A 15,877-nucleotide genomic window follows, 5' to 3' on the forward strand; every position below is an offset into this window, starting at 1 on the left:
AATAAAAAAACCTTCTTTGAGGGAACAAATTATCCATCTATATAAAAACTGTTAAAATGTATAATAAGGATTAAATGATTTGTATTAGAAAGACAGTAGAGATAGATGTTCTTTTTCTGAAGGATTGTTTACATGACATATACAATACTGGCTTAAAAAATAAAACTACAATTGGTGGAACATTTTAAGTATCATCTGTTGCTATTGCTATTTTTTTCAAAGCACGATATCTTAAAAACACCAACACAAAAGTGTTATTTCATAAAATATTTTTCTCTGCTTCAGAATCTACTAAAAAAAAAAAGAATAAAACTAGCATATTATTACTGGAAGACGGTGTAGACATTATCAGTGAGTGCACCACTCATATTTCCTTGCCCTCAGCACCACCAGCACCTGCATTTCTTTGCCTAGTTATTTTTCTTTGCTAGTGAAGTCTACTAGTGACGGGGAAGTAATGCCTTTGCCAGCGGAATAGCACTCAAATGATTGATGAGGGTTCGTACATAAATACCTCAGCCCCCTTCACCACATGGAAAAGCTGATATATGTGTTCTACATTGTCTCCCTGAGATCCCTCAGCAGAATTTAGCTTTGAAGGCCCACAACACTTATCAACTGGATAACATCTTATTTGGCAGCCTTCCCTTCCCAGACTCAGTTTCCCACTCTTCTCCCATTTTCCATCACTTCCAATATGAACTACTTTCACTGGAGTCACTGTTTCTATTTTGGAAGAAACCCACACTAAGACAAGAGTGTTCTCAACTTTTAGAAGTGCTTACACATCCTGGCTCTCTCTGCCTCTCTCTTGCTATTCCTCCAGCCCAGGGCACCCCTACTTGGTGCTCCAGCTTCTGCCTACCTCACCCAACCCTTTCCCGCCGGTGGCCTGACAGCCTGCCTGACACAGTGTCTGGCTCCTCTGACACTGCCTCCCTTCTTTGCCTTATGGTGCTGCTCTCTACCAGGTCTGTACTGGCTTTGGCATGGAAATACACATTCTCAGCACTGAAAAAATATATATACATTTTCAGATTTTAATTTCATAAAACACTATAAGGGAGGAAAAGCAGTATATAACTTATTTTACAAAAGAACAGAGAGACTGAATAACTTCCCCTAGATGACCCAACTGGTAAGAGGCAGAGCTTGGAAAAAAAACTCAAAAAAGCCCTGTTTTCTTTTGTCTTTACCTATACACTTCAGGACAAAGGCATAAAAATGTCTCTATGAATCAGAGTCTTTTTCACTTTCTCTTATCAACATATCTTTTTAAACACATAAAATGTCACAGATTAAATCATGTTTACTAAGGCATATTAAAGAAAACTATTGTAGCAAACCCTTTTAAAACCAATCATTATTTACTGATGACATTCAATATATATACAATCATCCTAAACATTAAATTATAGGTAAGAATGATCCTAAGCATGGGTTATTTCAATTTTAAAAGTGTTTTGTTTTTGTTTGTTTTTTTAGAAAAAAGAAAGTCATCCTTTGGGTATATATGCTCGGTAGGACAGTTTTCTTGACTGCAAAATATTGAAGATAAAATCACAAAATATTGAAGATAAAATCATATCTAAGGTTCTCTGTAGCTCTAAAACAGCGCTTCTCACTTTCAACACACATTTTAGACCAGATGATTTTTCAGTGTGTGTAGGGGCTGTCCTTTGTATTACATGTTTAGCAGTGTCCTTGGCCTCTACCACTAACTGCCTGTAGTGGGTAGCTACCCTCTCAGTTGTGACAACCCAAAATGTATTCAGACATTATCAAATGTCTCTTGGGGATCAAAATCATCCCTGGTTGCATGGCATGAGTTCTACAGCCCGAATATCCTTTTACTATTTCATGAAACACAGCCAATCTATAAGAGTACTTAACAGTTTAATGTCGCATTAGAACACAAACCATCTATACCTACCTTAAAATTTACAAATGAGGAAAAGTTAAAGTCCTGATAACACTTATCAAATGTTTCACAGTTCCAAAGTTACCAACTGCGGAAATAATAACAGTGTGTGAAGCTTAGGATTCTGAAACATAAGTTAACGGTGTTACATAAAAAAAGCCACAGCTGTTTATGTTTTGGCTCAAAAGTGGAATCTGTTGTTAGTTTTTTACTGTTCTACCACTAGTACAACAGCCCACGATATCATGAGGCAGAACACAAAATGCGGTGTTAAGATAAAAGAGATATGGCACACGAAGTGTAAAGACATTTGTGGGGAATAAGTAAAATAGATGAAAGTATACTGGTGAAAACTTAAAGTGAACTTTGAAGAAGTTGGGCACAAAGAAACCGTGCATCTATGTCCATTTCAATTGATTTGGGTGTTAATGGAAGTTCTCTTGTACTTTGGTGTATGCGCTTAGCTTTACTTTGTAATTCTGTTGCCAGTTTTGTATTTTTATGACTCCCCATCAGCGTTTTAACAAGTCAGGCAGAGGATTGCCACCATCTTAACCCAGAATATCCCTCTTCACTTCTGTTTGGCTTCCATCTTTTTATGGCATAATGTTGGGAATTTATATAGACCCATTTCCTTTATTAAATTGTGTGTATGTAGAAGGTTTATATGTATGGTATTTGCTGATGCAAAAAAGGCCATTCAATCCTCAGTGGCCATTTATGCACTCTGTTTATATCTTGAATGACTAACCTGGCCTTTAATATTCTGCATTTCATAGTTCTCAATGCTTTTTAGCTTAATTCAGTAACATTTTCTTTAACCTATTATCTATAGATAGGCACTTTGCTTAACCATATAATACATTCTTTCCTTGACGAGAAACTATAAGGCATTTATTGCTGCCTATTTTTATAATTATCTAAATTTCCATAGGAAACACTTACTAATTTTATGATCAGAAAATAAATTTTAAAAATAAAAGTTGAAACAGAAAAAGTCAAATTATCATATTAGAAAGAATAATTGGAAGAATCAGATAACATATAAGAAAAAAGGCTGGAGGCCTTTTTTAAGAACTACACCCTGGCCATATCTTTAAGCTTCTATGGTCTTATCAGGCCTTAGCTACATTATTTTAAATGATTGTGTTTGTCAACATTATGGCGGTTTCATGATCTTTTACGCATATTTAATTAGTCAATCTCTATACATAAAATAGTAGGTACCATCTCTGATTTAGAGATTGTTCAGATTCTCAGATTTCTTAGAATTTCTGCCACAATTTTAAAATAGATTTTAGCATCAAGATTCAAACATTAACCACTCTAACAATATATATTTCTTTAAATTTATATTTTAAAATACTTAATCTAATTATCATCAACTTAGTGAATAATTCTTAATCATGTTAAAAGATCTACCATTCTAATTCTGGTTCTTCTATTTTTCTCTTGAAATATTTTTATCATTTATAAAATATCCACTCTCCGACTTCACAGTATTGTTACTTGGAATCTATAAGATAATGTACATCAAAGCACTTTATATATTACCTATCAGTATTACCCAGAGTGTGTCTAGTGCCTGTGGAAGATGAATAGAGGACATTAATAAGTTGGAGAGGCACTGGGTTAAACAAAATTAAATAAGTGTCTTTATCTATGAATGTGTACTGATGGAGTTTGAATGCTATTGTCCCCCCAGAACTCGTGTGGAAATCTGATCCCCAATGTGGCAGTGGTGGGAGCTGTTTGAGTCATGGGGGCGGATCCCTCATGAAAGGATTAATGCTCTCCCTTGGAGGAGGGGGTAGTGAGTTCTCCCTCTATTAGTTCCCACAAGAGCTAGTTATTTATGGGACACTGGCACCCCTTCTCTCTCTCTCTCTTGCTTCCTCTCGCCATGTGATCCGCTTGTACCCGCCAGCTTCCTGCCGCCTTCCATCACGAGTAGAAGCAGACTGAGGCCCGTGCCAGATGCAACTGGTCCCAGAATTGTAAGCCAAATAAACCTCTGTTCTTTATATATTACCCAGTCTCAGGTATTCTGTTATAGTAACATAAAACGGACTAATATATGTACTATAAATTTCCAAATGGATAATATTAGATGAATGTTTACCAAACATCTGATAAAGAAAAAAATTTAAAGCATAAAGATAACAATGATCTCATTTAATCCTTACAACCAACCTATTAGGCATGTATTTTTAAATCATGCATTTAAAGTATTTATGTTTTACAAAAATTTTCATGAAATACGACATGCATAGAGAAAAGTTCTTATTTCGCAAATTTAGTAGATGGGTTTTCAGAAGTTGACCACACCTCCCTATGTACCTAGATCAAAAAATAAGATATATAGAAGCCCCTCCCCACCCCAACCCATTGCAGTTACTATCCACCCAACTCAAAGGTAACCACTTTTCTGACATCTAGAACACAGACTAGTTTTGCCTAGGTTTTAAACTTAGATAGATAATATTTTTGTGTCTGGCTTCTTTCACTTTATATTATAAAGATTCTTCCTTATTGTTGCATGTATAAAGTAGCTACTATTGTATATGTTCCACTGTCTGAATATACTACAATTTATCTATTCTACTGTTGATGGACATTAGGTTGTTGCCAGTTTGTGGTTACTGAGAAGAATGCTACTATTATCATTCCTGTATATATCATTTGGCAATCACACACACACACGCACGCACGCACGCACGCACGCGTGTGTGTGTGTGTGTGTGTGTGTGTGTGTGTGTGTGTATGCATTTCTCTTGGGAATACACCTATGGAGTAAAACTGCAGGATCGTGAGGAATGAGAATGATTGGTTTTAATACATACTATCAGCTTTTAAAATGGTTGAACCAATTAACATTCCAGTTATTGAAACTCTGCATAGTGTGTTATTGATTTTAATCGTTTTGGTGGGTGTGTTGTAGCCCTTGATTATGGTTTTAACTTTCATTTACTTGATGACCATAAGCGCGAATTCCTTTTCATGTTTAGTGGCCATTTGGATATTCTCTTTTGAGAAGATGCCTGATCAAATCTTTCTCAATTTTTTTCACGTTGGATTGCCTGTCTGTTCCGTATTGATTTGTAAGAATTCTTTATATATTTGGATCCATGTCCTTGTAAGACATATGTATTACAAGTATCTTCAACTCTGTGACTTGCCTTTTCACTTTCCTAATGGTACCCTCTGATGAAGAGAAGATCCTAATTTTAATGTAGTCTAATGTAGCCTTTTTCCATTCATATTTACTGCCATAATTCATATTTAATATATGCAATGATTATCAAAATTCATTTTTCCCATATACATATCTAATTAACCTAGCAGCATTTATTAAAAAGACCCTGCCCTGTCTTGCCTTCCACCATTGGATGGCACAGCACGAAGGCCCTCACCAGATGTCAGCACCTTGATACTGGACTTCCCAGTCTCCAGAACTATGAGAAATATATTTCTTTTCTTTATTTTTACCCAGGCTCTGTTATTCTGTTATAGACTCACAAAATGGACTAAGACAAAGTTATTTGATTCTATGATAAATATGAAAAACATAATAAATAAAAATTACTGCCTCATATACCTTACTCCACTAAATATATATTGGTCAAGTATTAAGGCCAAATTATAAGTTCCTTTTTAATATACATAAGATTACTCCTTTTGTCATTTTATACCACGGAAAGAAGTCAACACCCTCATTATAGTTGTTTGCAAAAACACAAATCCTACATGGTTCTCTTTAGAAATACATATACATACAGGTTAAAATAAGAAGAAATCATCAACAATGGATAGTTCTAATTTTCAAGTTATATCTTGAAATTTAAGCACATCTATTATAAAGAAAACACATTTACTACCACCATTCTAATGGAAAATCACTGTTTCAAGTAAAAATTCTCTAATAGTTTCCATTTCATTTTATAAAGCAAAGTTAATCTTCTCTTTTATTCCCAAAGTATGAAAACCATTATTATGCAAATCAATTCATTAAAACAAAAATTTAAACCACAATTTCCTTTTTCAGTTTATGCTGACATTATGCACATAAAAAGTAGGAAGGGAAGTTTTCCTAAAATATACTAAAATGAAAAACAAGAGCTACATCCTAATGGGTAAAGTTCTCCTACCCCCTTCCCCAGTACTATAAACAGGTTAAATGCCTTGTGTATACTGCTTAATAATTGATATTTCACATAATCCTAAAATTGTACCCACCTCTCTTTGACCAAGAATACACTCATACAATTATCTTTATAGCAAGAAGATCCTGTATTTCCAAGACCTTTATGTTTTCTTCTTTCAATTGTAGTAATTTATTTAAATATAAGAAAAACTTAGGTCTGTCCTGTTAACTCAGTTGGTTAGAGCACAGCCTTGTACCATCAAGGTCATGGGTTTGGATCCCCAAACCAGACAGCCACAAAAAAATAAATACATAAATAAAAAAGAAGAGGAAAAATTTATGTATTTATAAAATATAAGGCAGTGAAGAATTTGAAATGAAAATAATCTTTGTAAATTTCTTGGTTATAGGTTTAAGTTTCATCATTCTATAACTTTTGGTTAAGTTGCTGATAAGCTAAAATAAATAAATTTGAAAATTAGATGCATGTATAAGGGAAAAGTTTATTCCTTTTAAAAATACAGAAAATTCTATTTTCTTAATATGTTCCTCTGTGCCATCAGAGTACCTTTCATCAAAGGGCCATGCCAATCTCTTCCTGCAAACAGTAACATAAAAATGTGAAGGAGGATAAAAAAGTGTTCTAAATCAATAAAGAAAACTTCTCTTTAATCTTCACCTGAAATGTAAATGCTCCTGTCACATTAGAGTTACTAACTGATTATGCTGATTCTATTATTCTTCTGACTAATAACAAAAAATTTGAAAGGATAATTAAGATAATCCAACTTAAGAAACAAAAATCTTCTAGTATGAGTCCATTATAATTATTTAATAAAATATTTATTGAGGATCAGTTATATGCAAGTTGTACAGATGAAAAACAACTTAGAGAAACTCCCTATGTTTAAGGATTTGATCAACATGGGATTAAAAAACATTAAAAATTATACACAAAGAAAGCATATCATACCTAAATGGATTAAGTACATGTTCATAAAAATGTAAAAGGAAAAAGGGAGAACTTCCAATGTAATCAAGAAGAAATACATCACAGAGGGATGGCAGAATAGGTGAGATCTGAATGAAGAGTATGATCTGATAGAAGTAGAGGACATTCTAGAAATGGAAGTAGCAAAATAAAGCATATATTAAGGGAACAAGGAACAGTACCAATAGGCTAACACTTGAGTTTCTTTGCAAAGTAGTAGAGGTACAAGGGTAGACAGAAAAATTACAACAAGAAGGAAATAGGGAGCCATTTAAGATTTCCAACTTAACTGGTAACTCAGCTCCGCACACATATATATATATATTATAACTATAATCAATATAGGAATTAGGAATATTCATCTAGTGACCTAAAATATTCATCTGTGTGGCCTAGTGCCTGATATGTATTCAGTAATCAATAGATGGCATCCGTTGTTGTTTTTTGTTTTTGTTACTATCAGCAAATCTTCTTTGGAGCTTATTTCAGGAAACCACATGTAAGGGGTGCTTATGAATTAGCAAAGTGGTGGGTAGAACAGTAAGAAGACAGAGATTACAATGACATATTAAAACATTTCATAAGAATGCTGATCAATTTTTCATATATAACTATAAATAATAAAGTAATATTTTAATGTGTTTTTAACAGAGGAATACTCTTATAAGAATATTACAAGGTAGTAATAAAAAATAGGTGAGATTTCTTAAATTTACACTTTTAGGTATCATTAACACAACAGTGATTAAACCTTTGCATCAGGTCCTTCTCTATGTAATAGGAATGTATCAGTGACAAAAACAGACGAAATACACGCTCTCAGCTTATATCTTATTGGGGTCATGACAAAAGGCAGATGAACAAAAATAAAATAAGCAAATTGTATAGCATGTTATACAGTGATTAAGAACTATGGGGAAAAAATAAAACAGGAAAAGGAGAGAGAGAATCTGGGGATTGGGGAAGACAGTAAGAGGACAGAGTAGTTGGGAAAGGTCTCACTGAGAAGACTGCATTTGTGTGAAGACTTAAAGGTAAGGAAATAATTTACTGCTCTGTAATTACTTCCAATTATTTTTCTTTGTAATAACTTGACTTTGAATACTGAAGAAATATGAAATTACTCTTCTTTCTAAATAATGACAGATTTCACAATCATATAAACACAACAAAAATCATTTCTGATTTACTATGGCAGCTGATGATCCAAAGAGCCTAACTTTGACTTTATATCTTTGCCATCTAAGGAGAAATCTGAAAATGTTTACAAAAATATGAGACCAAATTGATTATTATGTAGTATTAATGACTGCAACTCTCATAATTTGCAATTAGTCTCTAAAACCTCACTGGGCAATCAAGGAACTTCTGCAGGGATACCTATGAAATATTTACATAGAAAATGAAATAATGTTGAGCACTTCATGTCAAAAGAATCTAACAGCAGAAAAAAAGAATAGGATGGAGGGCCGACCCTGTGGCTCACTCAGGAGAGTGTGGCGCTGGGAGCGCCAAGGCCGCGGGTTCGGATCCTATACAGGAATGGCCAGTGTGCTCAATGGCTGAGCGTGGTGCGGGCAACACCACACCAAGGGTTACGATCCCCTTACTGGTCACAAAAAAAAAAAAAAAAAAAAAAAAAAAGGATGGGATAACAAATTAAATGAAACTTCATAAACTGATAATTAATAATGTCTGGTGAAGGGTACATGAAGGTGTCATTATATTATTCTCTCAAAATCAGTTATTTTCCAAAAGAAAAAAGCACATTTTCAAGCTATTATTAATCTTCACCAACCTAATCCTAAGCCTCAAGGAGAATATTTTGCTATGTTGATCTATCACAATATTTCCTACCCACCAAAAAGAAAGAGAAGGCAAGAAACCAATTTATGTGAATTCAGAGGCAGTTAATACTGTGAACTCTACTGATAGAGTCTGGACATGTTGTCCTGTTGGAAAATCCAGGGTTAAAATCTGTCCCAGCTTGTGCAATGCCTCTATAGAAAAATATGCTCATCTACTAGGGCTCCCTGAAGTCAGCCCAGCTATAATCAACCACCTGCATTCCTTGCTTCTGTAATCTTGCTAGCATACTTGCTTAGGTCACGTGAATTCTGAGAAGCTGAAACCAGCAGCTGTCTGCTTAAGATATATGTTAAGAAACTGAAACTTAAGGGGTCCGCCTATAAAAGGCCCTGCAAGACTTGTGTTCAGGGACCAGAATTTCAAGGCTTTAGCTCGTCTGTGGCCTACTGGCGCAATAAACTTCTGACTCTCTAACTCTCTGAGTGTTTGCCACTTTCTTGCCAAATCCATTCCATAACAGTCCCCCCAAAACTCATATGGAAATCTGATCCTCAATGTGGCAGTGCTGGAAGCTGTTTGAGTCATGGGGGCAGATCCCTCATGAATGGATTAGTGCTCTCCCTGGGGGGAGAGAGTAGTGAGTGAATTCTCAGTCTATTAGTTCCCACCAAGAGCTGGTTGTTTACAGAACCCTGGCACCTCTTTTGTCTCTCTCTCTTGCCATATGATCTGCTTGTACTCACCAGATGCCTGCCACTTTACGCCATGAGTAGAAGCAGCCTGAAGCCTGCGCCAGAAACAGCTGTCATAGAATCATGAGCCAAATAAACCTCTTTTCTTTATAAATTACCCAGTCTCAGGTATTCTGTTATAGTAACAAAAAAACAGACTAATATAGCTACTAATTTAACAAAACAGAATTCTACTTTTAATTTTGTGGCATACAGTTCCTCACATTCTAGTAAAATGAAGGCCAATGTTCTTAAAAATGTTTTAAGTAATCTCTTTGAAGTAAATTAAATTTACTATGTATAGAACTCTGGCTCTACAAACTATTCCTATTTCCTCTTGTGGTATTACACATTATTGTCACAGCAGTATTATATAAAGTTGAGAAAACAGTTTATAATTTATGCATGTACATTTAATGTAGCAGATATGTTAATTTTTTAAAAAACCAACACTAAAGCAGTCCTTACCCTGAAAAAAACAGTAATATATTGTGTGTGCATGTATACACAAGGGTACTTCAAAAGAGTTCATGGAAAGATTCACATTATCTATTATTTCTATTTTTCCACAAACTTTTTGAAGTAGCCTCACACATACATATATGCAGTTGTACATATATGTGACAGTAAATAAGAAGAGAAAAGAATACATATACTCATTTGCAAACAGAATCCTTTCTTACTAGATACTAAACATAATTTCCGATCCTTATATTAAGGAGGATTAAAGTTCAGAATATTGATACTTGGAAAATGCACTTACCACTTGTCCATTGTGTGGATTCTTATGAGCATATGGAGGGCCACGGATATGATTCCACATCTGGCCAGAAGTCATAGCAAAGACTATACACTGAAAAACAGGGTACAATATGTAACACAGAAAATACCAGAATACTGAAATTTTTTTAAAAAGTGGTCATTATGAAACTACCTTTTAAAAATCATATATCAGATTGCCCATTAAAGTTTTTTTCACTTACTAACTATGGGACTTTAAAATTGGGATACCAACTCTGCTGAAGAGATACATTAATGATTAAATTGGATATGTGAATCATCTGGAATGATGACATTCTGATATTCTGTGTTAACCTGAGCCAGTCAAAAGCACAGATGAGACACTTGATGTTTAGTGATAGTTTAAAGGACATGATAATCACCTTCGAGATCCTCTAAATTTCATTCTTTTATTAGTTTGGATCACCAAAAGCCTACATTTCTTAGGTTGCAAAACTTAGATCCCCACAGGTACTTAAACTTAGCTTTTGGCAAAGTGTATGACACAGTACATTCAGATGTTTAGAGATGAAAGAAATCACAAAAAGATAAAGCCAGGAATAACTCACAGAGATTATATTCATGCCTTCTGGATACATCAGAAAAATCTCTTTGAGTATTTGGAAAATAAATTTTGAGGATCTGAGGCAATACGGGAATGGTGGGAGAGAGAGAATATGAATCAGAAATCACAGTTCCATGTGTAAGCATGGTTTGTGTAAGCATGTGAATCAGAAGTCACAGTTCCATGTTTATGTGATTAAATGATGTATTATTTTTAAATTTATGAACTGGAACACTTTTAGACAAAAATGTGTTCTTCAGGCTAAAATAGTACCCAGAACTTCCTACTGTCCTATAACTTGCCCAATCATATCTTATTTCAGCTGCCTGGCTCTGATACAAAGATTAAGGGCAAGAATGAGCAATACATGATTGCGGGTCTAAACATTATAGGTCTGCACAATTTTTAAAAGTGAAAAGAGAATAGAAAGAGGGAAACACAGGATATGGCAAATTACGAAGGATACTTAAACCCAGAAAATAAATTGGGATTCTGTTCTATACCTGCTTGGGAGCCAATGTATTTCAACAGAAAATGACAATGATGTAACAAGTTTAGAGAGGTTAATCTGAATGTTCTTCCCACTTTCTTGAGAATAATGCTGAAATTAACTCAGTCTTTTTAAAAGCCAGATTAACTAATATAGACTTAACCTAGGTTGAGATATTTTCTGAAAGTCAGGATTTTACAAAATATTTGCACTTAAAGTTAGAAGATATACTTAAATGTTAGACCCAGAGTGTACAGAATGGCTAATCATCTAAAAAAATCACTTAAAATTTTGAAATTCTTATGTGATAAAAATAAATTATATATTTAATTCATAGGAGTATCATTTCATTGAATTTAGAGAGTAAATTGTTAATAATTTATGCTATAAATATAATATTAATAGTGTTTTGGGCAGACTATATTTTAAAATCCAGGAAAAGATATATCTAGCAAGTAAACACATTTATAGTATAAACAGTGACCTTTTTGTTTTTAAGACACACAATAATACTAGAGTTCTATACTGGAGACTGATGTATAAATACACATGGCGTATTTCATGGTAGTGATAAGAACTGGGAGAAGGAGATATGTAAGATAAATATTTACGAGGTGGACTCAACAGGCCTTGGTGATTGATGTGATAGAAAATAAGAGTCAAAACTGGTTGCTAAATTGAGCAAGAGGGTAGTTTGTGGTGCCACTCAATGAGATACACAATCAGGAAGAAGCATATGAGGGTGAAAAAGAAGGTAACAAAGATTTGGAGTTCAGTTTTCAATGGGCTGACTCCAGCGTCCCTTCAAAACATTTATTTCAAAAAACTGTTAGATGTTGGGAATTCCAAGAGACACTTGCATATATTCTTTAATGACACAGGTCTAGGAAAAAGCTATAGATTTAGAAAGGGTCAGTACATGATTGGTTACTGTGGGGGAATGGATGAAACTGCTCAAGAACGGAACATAGGGTGAGAAGAAAAAAAGGCCTAGGAAAGAACCCCATCATAAGCTCGTTCATGAACAGGAGTCTGTGCAGCAAACTGGGACACAGAATTCAGAGACTTAGAAAGAAAATGACTTTAGGCAAGGATAGAATTTTGCAAAAGAAGGATGTGGTAGGGCCGAGCCCGTGGCGCACTCGGGAGAGTGCAGCGCTGGGAGCGCGGCGACCCTCCCGCCGCGGGTTCGGATCCTATATAGGAATGGCTGGTGCACTCACTGGCTGAGTGCCAGTCACGAAAAAAGACAAAAAAAAAAAAGAAGGATGTGGTAGTCAACAATTGTCAAATGCTGGAGAAAGATCAAATACAAAACAATCTGAAAAGTCCACAATTTTTTTTTGTGGCTACTCATTTGGGATACTAAAATACTTAATCGACTAAAATATTTCAAAAACAGTATTATCTACCCGAGAACCTGCAACGTTCTTAGAACCTCACACTGGCATGTTTAAAGTACTTTGCCTACTAGTTTATCATAGTAGTTAAGAATACGTGATTATTAAATTTAATTAATTATTTACTGTTAATTATAATATAATTATATTAATTTATTAATATTAATTACAATCAATTCTTAAATACTAAATTGTAATATTTGAGTTTCGGGCCTGTCTTTAGCACCTGTGTAAATCTGGGCAGGCTCATCATTCTGGGACTCAGTTTCCTATCTATAACATTAGGATAATTTTGTATCAATCCTTTTAAGCTGTGGGAACTTTAAGTCAGTGTTGTGTACTTAAAACTACGCATGATACACAACACAAGCTCAATAACATTACTCACTGTTATTCCAAAAACCTCCACAATTTGCTCCCACACTCCTAAACAGCACCATGTCCCACCATTCCTGAACTGGCACTGTATGCTCCATTCATGCTACTCTTCTTGCTTTCCCTACAACCATGAAAGAAATGCCTACAACATCTTGTTGATGCTGTGTCAACACAGTCAATGTCTCTATACTCAATACCCAAGGGTTAACTCAGGACTTATGTACGGTTCTAAATGAAACCCCTCCAGTTTATTAATATGACAATTATTTACTGAGCGCCTACTGTACACTAACTATTGTACTGGACATTGGATATAACAACAATAAGACAAAGACAGTGTCTGTCCTCAGCTAGAAATCTTGAATAAGTGACATGTGCTCTGATAATAAAAAATAACTAGGTATCTCATATTTATTCATTCAACATTTATTTACTGAGAGCCTACTACTATATGCTCAAGAACTATCTTAGAAGCCAGGGATAAAGCAATGAACAAAAATATGAGTAGGAAAACTATCCTTATGGTGTTTTTATATATATATATACACACACACACACACACACACACACACACACACACACATACATATATATACACACACACACACACATAAATATAATTTTTTTTTTTTTAATTGTGACACAGTTGATTGTACATATCTGTGGGGTACAGAGTTGAGTATCAATACCTGTGTGCAATATGTGATGCTCAAATCAGGATAATAAGTATGGTCAACATTATACAGTGTCATCATTTTTCATGTCTCCTTACCAATTCTTCTCTTACCCCCCCCCTTTCCCACCTCTGGTAACCTCAATTCTGTTCCTCCCTTTGAAAGCTCAACATATTATTGTGATTGTTCTATCTTTCTCTTTCTTTTTTAGCTCCCACTTATGAGTGAGGACATGTGATATTTCTCTTTCTGTGCCTGGCTTATTTCACTTAATTTTCTCTAAGTTCATCTATGTTGCTGTGAATGGCAGAATTTCATTCTTTTTTATGGCAGAATAGTATACTCTGTATTCCATTCTGTATATATATATACCACATTTTCCTTATACAGTCATCGAACAATGGACATTTGGTTGGTTCCAACTCTTGGCTACTATAAATAAATATGGGGGTGCAGGTATCCCTTCAACAAGATGATCTCCATTCCTCTGGGTATATACCCAGCAGTGGAATTGCTGGATCATATGGCAGATCTATCTGTAGCTGTTTAAGGAAACTCTATACTATTTTCCATAATGGCAGCACTAACTTACAGTCCTACCAACAGTCTATCAGGGCTCCCCTTTCTCCACATTCTTGCCAGCATTTGTTATTCTCTGTCTTCTTATAGCCAGTCTAACTGGGGCGAAATGATAACTCAATGTGGTTTTTATTTGCATTTTCCTGATGCTTAGTGATGTTGAGCATTTTTTCATGTGTCTGTTGACCATTTATACATATATCTTCCTCTGAGAAATGCCTATTCAGTTCCTTTGCCCATTTTTTAGTCAGGTTATTTGTTTCTTTACTCTTAAGTTGTTTGAGTTCCTTGTATATGCTGGTTATTAATCATTGGTCAGATGCATAACTTGCGAATATTTTCTACCACTCTGTAGGGTGTCTTTTTGCTCTGTTAATTTTTTCTTTTGCTGTGCAAAAGCTTTTTAGTTTGATATAATCCCATTCGTTTATTTTTCCTTTTGTTGCCTGTGCTTCTGGGATCATATTCATAAAGGCTTTGCTAGTCCTACTTCCTGAAGTATTTCCCCTATGCTTTCTTTTAGGATTTTTTAAGTTTTATAGGTCTTATATTTAAGTCTTTAATTGATTTTAAATTGATTTTGATATATAGCAACAGGTACAGGTCTAGTTTCACTTCTATACATATGGATGCCCAGTTTCCTCAGCACCATTTATTGAAGAGGCAGTCTTTTCCCAGTGTATGATCTTGGTGCCTCTGTCAAAGTGGGTTGATTTCTGGGTTGTCTATTCTGTTCCATTGGTTTGAGTGTCTATTTTTATGTCAGTCCCATGCTGTTTTGGTTACTATAGCTTTGTAGTATACCTTCAAGTCAGGTAGTGTTATGCCTCCAGCTTTATTTTTTTTTGCTTGAGATTTGAATATCTTTAGCTATTCAGGATCTTTTCTTGTTCCACATAAATGTTCAGATTGTTTTTCCTATTTCTGTGAAGAATGTCATTGGTATTTTGACGGTGACTGCATTGAATCTGTGTAACACTTTGGGTATTATGGACATTTTCACAATTCTTTAAGAGCATGGAATATATTTCCATCATTTTGTGTCCTCTTTAATTTCAACAGTGATTTGTAGTTCTCATTGTAGAGACTGGTGACTATTGCAAATGGGCTAGCTTTCTTGATTTCTTTTTGTGCTAGTTCACTGTTTAAGTATAACAGCACTACTGATTTTTGAGTGTTGATTTTGTATCCTGCAACTTTACTGAAATTGTTTATCAACCGTTATAGTGTTTTTGGAGAGTCCTTAGTCTTTTCTATGTACAGGATCATGTGATCTGCAAACAGGGACAATCTGACATTACCTTTTCCAATCTGTATGCCCTTTCTTTCTTTCTCTTGCCTGATTGCTCTGGCTAGTACTTCCAATACTATGTTAAATAGGAGTGGTGAGAGTGGGCATCTTTGTCTTGTTCCTG

At 34.8% G+C, this 15,877-nt stretch overlaps 1 protein-coding gene across 5 annotated transcripts in view; it reads right to left on the reverse strand.

The window, feature by feature from the left end:
- Window positions 1–15,877, reverse strand: part of TUSC3 (tumor suppressor candidate 3) — a 270,895-nt gene that overhangs the window by 81,720 nt on the left and 173,298 nt on the right. For 3 of the 5 annotated variants that reach the window (XM_063076811.1, XM_063076810.1, XM_063076809.1), the window contains exon 6: window positions 10,360–10,449. The exons of the other annotated variants lie outside the window; for them this stretch is intronic. In XM_063076811.1, the coding sequence (XP_062932881.1) occupies window positions 10,360–10,449 (90 nt within the window). The remainder of the gene's footprint in view (window positions 1–10,359; window positions 10,450–15,877) is intronic. 5 annotated transcript variants of the gene reach the window in all.

The sequence above is a fragment of the Cynocephalus volans genome, chromosome 13, assembly GCF_027409185.1.
Source record: "Cynocephalus volans isolate mCynVol1 chromosome 13, mCynVol1.pri, whole genome shotgun sequence".
In the NCBI taxonomy this organism is placed as follows: Eukaryota; Metazoa; Chordata; class Mammalia; order Dermoptera; family Cynocephalidae; genus Cynocephalus; species Cynocephalus volans.